This window comes from Protobothrops mucrosquamatus, unplaced genomic scaffold, assembly GCF_001527695.2.
Source record: "Protobothrops mucrosquamatus isolate PMUCROS unplaced genomic scaffold, P.Mucros_1.0 scaffold1515, whole genome shotgun sequence".
NCBI lineage: Eukaryota > Metazoa > Chordata > Lepidosauria > Squamata > Viperidae > Protobothrops > Protobothrops mucrosquamatus.
In genome coordinates, this window is record NW_015387687.1 from 190537 (window position 1) to 199580 (window position 9044).

Here is a 9044-nt window from a genome sequence, read left to right on the forward strand (position 1 = left end):
AGTTTAGAAGCTTTAGGAGTGGTCAAGAGAATTTTTGGAAAACAAACTAAATTGTGAATTACCCTATCCAACTGTGTCAAGACTCTGATAGAAGTTTGCAGGGTCACTCTTGTCCTTAAGCAAAACAAAGAAGTTGTTTTTTCAGCAAATGCTGGGAGTCGGATGTTAAAAGGGAAACCTGTGCGTTATATGGCCTCCCTGTGCCCTAAATTAGCCTGTTGCCTTCATATATTAATGTTGAAGAAATATGCAGTTATCAGTCTAATCTATGTAAAGAAACCTGGAATAAGAAAGTGGAATGTCAGATACATAACTATCAATGGATAATTAATTTGTATCTATATGTGACATAAAATTGCTTGGGGTATAAAAAAGAGTAGAAAGGGAACCAAACCGGTAAGAAAAAACACATCCAGGCAAATAAAGTCAACTAGTTACAGTATTTAGTTTGGGGAAATAGGCGGTAGTTCATCTGAGCAGGGAGGAAATGATACGAATATTTCTAAAACATACTTCTTTGCATTATCACAAGCCCTGCATAGTTTCCCAACGTGTGTCTTGTGGATGTAGTTTATCCGATTTAACATTTTTATGCTTCCTGTATTTCTAGAAATAAGTGAATTTCCTTTCAGTTGTTGCTGTTTTCTGGAAGCTATTTAAAACATGTTAGCTTTTTCTGTCTGTAGTATTTTTGTTTGGAAAGGAGTGGGCTTTGGACTGAAATGACTGGAATGTTCCTGTGTTTCACATTGTTTGCTGCCTAAATATAGAGCAGGCCACAAAAATCAGAAGATATACTTTTATTAAAGGCATGCTGCCACATTAAAGCAGGCTGAGCAATTCACAGTTGGAACTGCTGTAGTTTGATTCAGAGGAAGAACATCTCTAAAACTCAAAGCTCCTTATGCAGCCTGCAGTTCACGATATTGCCAGTTGTTTTATTTAGATCAGCTTTCCACTCTCTGATTGCCTCCAGGTGCAAGTAGACTAAAGCTGCCAAAATTCTCAGACATGGGATTATAAATCAAGTATAAAATGCAGGATCCTTTCCTAAAATATATTTTTAGAATCAAAGTTTCTTCCAGAAGAAAAATACAGGTAAAATTGCAATGGAAATCACTTCACTGTAGTTTCCTTGCATCACAACAAAATAATTCACCATTTCTTCTACAGTAAGCCATAATTCATAACCAAAATGGGCTATTTAACTAGCTCCAAATTTTCCTTTTGTTTGCTATCCCCAGATTAAATTCTTCACATCTCCTTCTATCCACTTATAGGAAAGTGTGATAAGGATAAGGATAATTATAAATATGAATTGGAGTTAATTATGGTTTAATCATCCTGAGATTGGAAATCTTTCTTGTATCTGAATGTATGACAATATGGCAGTATGTTTCACCATAAAGATCTTGTTGACTCTTCGTCTTTAAACTAGACAACTGCACATACTTTGCAAAGATGACAAGCTCCAGTTTGTTCCTTCTTGGATGTCTACTGAATTTCCATCAAAGGGAAGTCAATTACAGTGATCAGGCTGAGGTTATAGACATCCAGAACCATAGTCCTAATGTATGAAGGACCTCTCTAAGAATGTTGACTTTTTTCATATGAGATATGTATACATGAGCATGCCCAATGGTGTAATGTTACAGAGAATGCCAAAGAATCCAATGGTTTTGGAGCATACAAGGGAATATGCTCTGGTACTTTATTTAGAAAAAAAAAAAATATCATCAGTGAGAGCACTAGAATAGACCAAAATTCCTTATTATATTCTAGAAATTGGATAAAATTATACAAATTGGCATGGGGAGGCCAGTAAATAAATAAAAGTTGTAAAAATTTTACTTTGTGTTTAAATTGGTAATTTAAGCTTGTTTAATTGGATTTGATTTAATTTCTGATTAAAAGATAAATGTCACATTTTGGCTACTAAAGTGCTTTTATTAAAGATCAGTTTTATATATTAAAGCTAACCTAATATTTTATCAGTTAAATTTTATAATTGGACTTTGTGCTTATACGTGCATTTTTAAACTGAGGGATTTTATTAGTAGTTTGTTTGCTCTGGGAGTTCTGAAAATAATGTGTATGTATGTGTATGTGTGCATGTCTTTATACAAATACCTCTCTCTCTCTCTAACCCTAACCCTAACCCTAACTCTAACCCTAACCCTAACTCTAATCCTGGTGTCTTCTGGGATAAAAACTGTTCAAATGCTATTGTCATCTGCCACATGCCCAAGCCCTTTTGGTGCATCTGTAGTGTCTACTATTCCAATATCCACTTCATGCGCAGTCAGTTCTTTCTTCTTTTTCTGTCCACCTTGCTCAGCATTACCATTTTTTCCATAAATGCTTTAGCCCTCATGATGTGGCCAAAATAGTTATTGTTTTGGGATACTTGCTTCCACTAAACATTTAGGTTTTATTTCCCTGTAATACTTAACCATTGGCCCTCTTTGTTGTCAGAAATGCCATAATTCAAAGTATTTTTCCTCTCCTTTTTCTTCAGATTTCATCTCTCACATCCATACATCATAACAGGGAAGACCACTGAGTGGACCATTGTGATTTTTATCATGATTCAAACATTATAGTCCTTTAATTCCTTTTGCCCATTATTCTGCTGAATGTGTTTTGCACATTCTGGTGCCTAAAAAAATTGTAATTATCAAACACTTCTATAGCTAGAAGTGTTAAATTAAACTTAAATTCTTCTACTTTTCTAATAGCCATAATCTCTATTTTCTTGATGTTCAAAGAGAGCCCAAATTTTCATTCTTCTGTTTTACTTTTAGAGTGAACATTTTTAGATCTTCTTCCATCCTGCAGTCAAGATAGTGTCATTTGTATATCTCAAGTCATGGACATTTCTGATTTTGATCCACTTTAAATTTTCTAGTCATGCAGCCCTTATAATGTACTCAATTTAGAGGCAGAACAAATATGATGATAGAATGTAGCCTTGTGTGACTGTTTTTCTATGAGTAAACCATTTAGCAAATTCTATTCTCAGTGTTGCTTCTTGGTTGTTGTAGAATTTTCTTGTCAGAAAAGTTGGATGCTTTGGTATATCTATCATTTTGAGAAATTTCAAAGTCTTTTTCTTCAGTTATCAATACTATCTAGGAAACTATACTATGTTATGACAGGTTATGATAACAGAATGTTTTAAGCCTGATTATACTTTTCCTCCCATATCCCTTATATCTCAGGGAGTCAGGAAGGAATAAGCCTGAGCCCAGTGGTGGGATTCAAATATGTGAACAACCGGTTCTGTGTGTGGATGCCGCTTCCGGGAGTCCATTCTGGGCCTGGGCAACAAAAAATTAGCTACCGGTTCTGCCAAAGTGGTGTGAACTGGCTGAATCCCACCACTGCCTGAGTCTCTTCTTAATACTGTCTCCTTTCCGAGGACTTAAGGAAGGCATCTATTCTTTTCATTTACAGAACAGTTTATGAATATTTGTTTCAATGCATCTCCTTAATTCTTCTCTAATATTTTATGACCTTGGTTCCTTCTGAAACCTACAATTATCTCTCTATCCATACAGCACTATAATCTGTTCTGCAAAATTTCCAACAGCTGATATTGTTGATATGACTGATATTATTGTGATATTGGGGCTCTTATGCTATAATTTGAGCATTTCTGTAAAGCACTTTTTAAAAGAAATTGAGCTATTGAGATATATTTTCAAATCTGCTTTTTCTTCCCATATTTGTACTGTCAAAGTTCATCAGAAGCAGCAACTCTTATGTATTTGTTAGGTACTTGGGCAAAGGAACATCTGGAGTCTCCTGTTTTAATAACCTTAGCCCTTAAAACACACACACAAAGGTTTGCTGTTTAACATAGCACCTATATTGCCATCTGCCTCCCAGTCAGTCAGCTAGCCAACAGAGAAAAAGGAATATAAATGCCTTTGTAATGTTATAGGCAAGCAGATAACATGGTGCCTTGAAAGAGTGCAGTTAGTGGAACAGATCTCAGCATTTCCTTTGTTGCATTAACTTTGTTGTTGATCTTGGAGTCTTTCCAAATAGGATCTAAATCTTTATTCTAGTCCTATCTATCACTCTTACTCTAATGATGCTGCCACAACTAGCCCAGAAAATCATATGAATAAACTAGGAAACCAGACTCATTCCAGTTTCTCATAAGAGCTTTTTTTAAGTTATGGGAAACTTCTGACATTTACATTCCCTTGTATTTTTAAAACACATAAACAGGGGTAAGAAAAACAGCTGAATATGATTTTAATCATAGAAAGGTAGATGCAAAAGTAAACATTTGAATTCTAACAAAATCCTTGGAGACTTTATTTGACATAGATTAAATATTACAAACTTTTATAATTTTTAAAAATGTTTCCTACCTTGAAACACTTTTTTATGATGAAAATCATTCCTAAGCAAGTTTCTAATAATAAACAAACTAATAAAAGGTAACCTGAATTATATCCTATAAGAAGATAAGATTGTATTGCAAAGGAAGGAAGCAGATAGATATTTAGGAATGGTAGGAGCTATTTTACTTGTACAGCAACACAGGATTGTTTATAATAAGAACAATCTTGCTCAGAGGACATTTAATTTAAAAGGCTGTCTGTGCGTTTTATAACTTCATCTTCCAGAGATTTAACACTGATGCAATTGTGCAAAGCTGATGTCACAACCAAAAGAGCTTGTACAACTGTAAGTACGCTTTATGAAAAACTAACAAATACATATTTCAGTGCAAATGTTTCATCATTTCTGGTGCCAAAGATATATAAACAAACAGAATGATGTAAAATCATTCTATTGGTTGTAAGGCAGCCAGAATAAAGCAGAGTTAAAACACAAGTGCCTAATCTGTATCCTATTTTTCTCTCTTTTCCTTAGCATGATTTACTATAAGGCATGTATAGCTTTAAAAGTCTTTAGATATCTACATTAGAGTCTGAATAATGCCCAGTTTTTGGGTGTTGGGGGTATATCTGGAATTATGGGAGCTATGATGGGTACTCTGAAAAATGGCTGCCATTGCAGACCCCAGCTATTTATACAAACCTGTGCAATGGTTGTCACAGTGGGGCTGATCTTTTATCAAACTCTGCTTTCCCAAAATGCACATTGCCCTCACCATCCCCTCTAGCCTCCAAATAGTTTTACTTTGAGTTTTTCTGGGTTGGAGGGCCACTTGAAAACAAAACATTGTGGCACACACACATACACACACACACGTCATTTTCATTTGGCGTGTATTTAGGTTCCTGTACATTACTGAAAATAAATATTATGACAGAAGTGAGTGGAAAGCAACGCAGAGCACTTGTTTTCAGTTTCTTAGCCCAAATGTTTTTTTTCCCAAGGTCTTTCAGCAGTTGGGCTGGGATTCCCTGGTTGAAAATCCTATGAATTGTGTTCCAGTACTTGGAGTGCACAAAGTCGGGGAATGCTGTATACATCAAGTCAGTAATGTTACCCACCTAAATCCAAGCATAGACTGTTACAAATTGTACAGTGAGGTTTTGACCACCTCAAGGCTCTAAAGATAATCCTAAACACATTTATGAATCTACTGCTGAATTAATGCATGTTGGATATTAATATGAGTTACCTGTTTGTTGGCTGAAAAGAAAATATTTTCCCTAGAAATTCCATTTCAGTAGCTCTCGTGAGTTGGCCAAGCTTTAAAAAAGTCTAGAAATACCAGAAGTTATTGACAAAGATGATGAGTATTATTTCTTTCTGGTGTAGAACACAGAATAATATTGCACACACTCTGTTTGATGAATGCTATTGCTCCTTTCAAATCTATCTGTGAATTCATCCTTTTTATTCTTACTGTCTTTCTATCATCATCTTCTTTACTGAATCTTAGAATTAAAATAAGCTAGTAGATGAATTCAATTTTTTCCCTGGTCTTTAATCATATCACCTTTGATCCTTTGTTATGCAATTTAGAACAACATGAGCACCAATCTAATCTCCACAAACATGGTTACAACATTATATTCCATCTTCCTTCCTATTTCTCATCTTTTTCTATGTTGCATTTCATTATTCCATTATAATAGAATATTGATGCTTTGTTCCAGGGATTCACTTTAGGTCACCTTCCTGACCCTACACCTACATTTTGTGTAGGCTGTGAACCAGAGCAAGGAATTCAATCAAAGCACTTCAGTATTTCCATTTCACTGACATATGTGACCTAGGAAATAAAAGTTAATTTTAACTGGCTTATCAACAGCATTTATTTGAAACTTGTAGATCTCTCTTACCTCCTTCTGCCCTTGTTGTTTGTTAGAAGGAAGGAAGCAACTGACTCGCCTTGCAAGGATTTGGTGTGTTTGACGCTGCACCTCAGCTGCTTTGCTGGGCAGTAATCCATTGCCACTTGTAGGAATTGTTGGTCTCTTGGATCTTAAAGGCATCAGGGTCTGGTAGAAGAGATAGGCAGCCAGAACCAGCACCATCAGGAATGGGCGAAAACGACACCATCTCCGACCAGGCACAATCTGCCGGCAAGCCATGGCACCTCAGATTTCTGATTTGTCCCATTTCCACATTATAGGGGCGATCAGTCTGGCTGCTTTCTACCAGTATGAAAGAAAGGCAGAAAGGTATGCTTTTTGTACTCAAGTTCTCTCTCCATCACTTCTGGACTTGAGTTCTTCCATGACATCAGCAGGCAAGAAATGAGAGGCCCCCAACAGAGAAAGGCAAGCAGTGTCCGACCTGGAAAAAACAATGGGACTGGTGGTGAGAGAGACCAAAAGAAGTAACATATAAACAATGTGGACTGGAAATGAATGCACATTAAGTTTCCAAGCATTACACACGGAAGAAATGTGACGGTTTAGAGCAAAACTCCATTGCACAATACCTAGGAAAGGACCGACTGAGCAATTATGTTCAAAAAAAGATATATTTGCTAAAAATAGCAAGGGGTTTGCACATAAAGCTGAAAAATACGAAGGCTTTTCTAGCAGGACTCTTCTTCTCCTCCCTCCCCCTTCCAATTCCTCTCCTGATGGGTTCTTTAAAAAAAATCATTTCCTTCATCTTTTAAATTGCCTTTTTCCTGCCAGAAAACGTACACAGCATTCCCTCCCCACACAGTTTTTAACAGAGCAAAAGCCTAGTTTTTGCTCAATCGGATTTCTTTTCTCTCCTTTTTTTCCTCCATTGTCTTTTGGAGTTCAAAGTCATGTTTACTTACTTAGTTCTTCACCCTGTCAGACGTTTTCCATTCTCCTCTAACGGGTTGCTGATTAAAACCACTCCAACAGCCCAGGCTCATGACTTCAGCTCATCTCCACACACGCACACAGCACTCCATCTGAACTCCGTTGGACCACAGACATATAAATAAAAATCAGGACTGCCTGGAGGGGTGGGGTTAAGTTTACCAAGCTCTGAAAAGTCTCTCAGGCTGGGGACTGTACTGGATCATAGAAACAGTTTACTTTTGCCTCCCACGTGTTGTTTTACAGCATTGTAAGAACTTCAGAACTGCACATAGGTTACAGTAAAGTGATACAGAAGAATGCAAGTGCTATGGCAAATGGTAAATTAAGAAACCAAGTGGCTCTGGGCTTGCAAAACCTCTTCTGGATGTTCCACTTTATTTGTAAAACATACAGAAGAAGGGGTATGAGAAAGTTTAATTATGTGACTGAGGCATACTTGGGTTTATAGCACCACTTACTGTAATTCTGTGCAGCTAAATGTTAGTAGAACAATTGCTGACTTTAAGAAGAGGGTGGAAACGCCAGAAATATAACTTTGAGTTAGGCTTGAGTCCTGACAACTTCCTCTGGTAGTCCCTGCAGTTTTCTTGGCAATAGTTTTTAGAAGTGGTTTTGTCCTTGCTTTCTTCATAGGGCTGAGAGAGAGCCTAACCTGGTTCCAGTGGGTTGACCGAAACACGGATTCCGTTCTGATCTTAAGTGTTAGAGGACCAAAGATCGGACAACAGAAATTAGTGATGTAGTTTGAGCGGGAGTATCGACTGATGTTTGATACCATATTCGTTTGTTCGGATGTATATAGGTAATGTCTTTGAAGTCCTCGTAACTTGTCCCTTAGAGTAAAGTTCCTTCTGCCACTTCTGTCCCAGATCATTATTTTTCTTCTCTTTTTAATATTACTGGTGAAAAATGTTTTTTCTTTCTTGGAACCTAGCTAAAAGTTGATTGGCTAGTCAAAAAGAAAAGTGAGTCATGGGGAACAGACAGGACAAGGTAAGGTTATGTGTTCTCATAGGTGGTATCCCCAAGCTCCCCATTCTAGTGGCATTCTTCTTAACTAAGACAATATGGACTGTTCTTCTCCACATCTGCTGAATGGTCTCCTCCCCCCATGTAGAATAGAGGATGACATTGTGTCCTACTTTTCATCTCCATTTAACTGCTGTTATTTACATTTAAAAGGTAGAATAACTAAAGGCCATTCCCATTCCCATACTCATTGCCTATGGTATTGTTTCCTGGAATGGGACAACTCGCCACAACCAACCTTTCCACAGAACTCACTGTGGCCAAGTCGCTGCGGGAAAACTCATTGTAGGACAATTCAACAAATACAAAAGTTAAATTAATTTTGACAGAACCATGCCCAATAATAATAAAAAAATAATTAGAAATATATGAGTTACAATAATTTCAACAACAAAAACATGGTCACCAATGATAAAAGTATCTGAATGAAGCTATTAATGCAGCATTGCAGCATTGAATTGTACCACAGCCAGTTGTCCCGTGGCAAGTTGGCCACAGTGAGTTGCCCTACACCCTTATTTCCGGTGGCTCTGGAAGGTTCTGCATATTAAGAAATACATAGATAACTTCTCTGTGGGAGCTCCCACCCTCTGGAATGAGCTGCCCCCAGAGATCAGGGTGATCCCTGATCTCCCTTCCTTCCGCCGCGCCCTCAAGACATGGCTGTTCCAACAAGCGGGACTGGCCTAGGATAATTTTTAAGAGGGGTTTTTAGAGGGGTTTTTAATTATATTTTAATCAGACAATTTAAATATTTCATTTTAA

The 9044-nt window shown here is 37.1% G+C and overlaps 1 protein-coding gene across 1 annotated transcript in view; it reads right to left on the reverse strand.

Moving 5' to 3' along the window:
• CPED1 (cadherin like and PC-esterase domain containing 1) overlaps nt 1-7237 on the reverse strand; it is a 105981-nt gene extending 98744 nt beyond the window's left edge. The window contains exons 1-2 of the mRNA XM_029285327.1: nt 7220-7237; nt 6279-6735 (exon numbers count right to left, since the gene is read on the reverse strand). Coding sequence (XP_029141160.1) covers nt 6279-6530 — 252 coding nt within the window. The 5' untranslated portion in view covers nt 6531-6735; nt 7220-7237. The remainder of the gene's footprint in view (nt 1-6278; nt 6736-7219) is intronic.
• Between the last annotated feature and the right edge of the window lie 1807 nt (nt 7238-9044).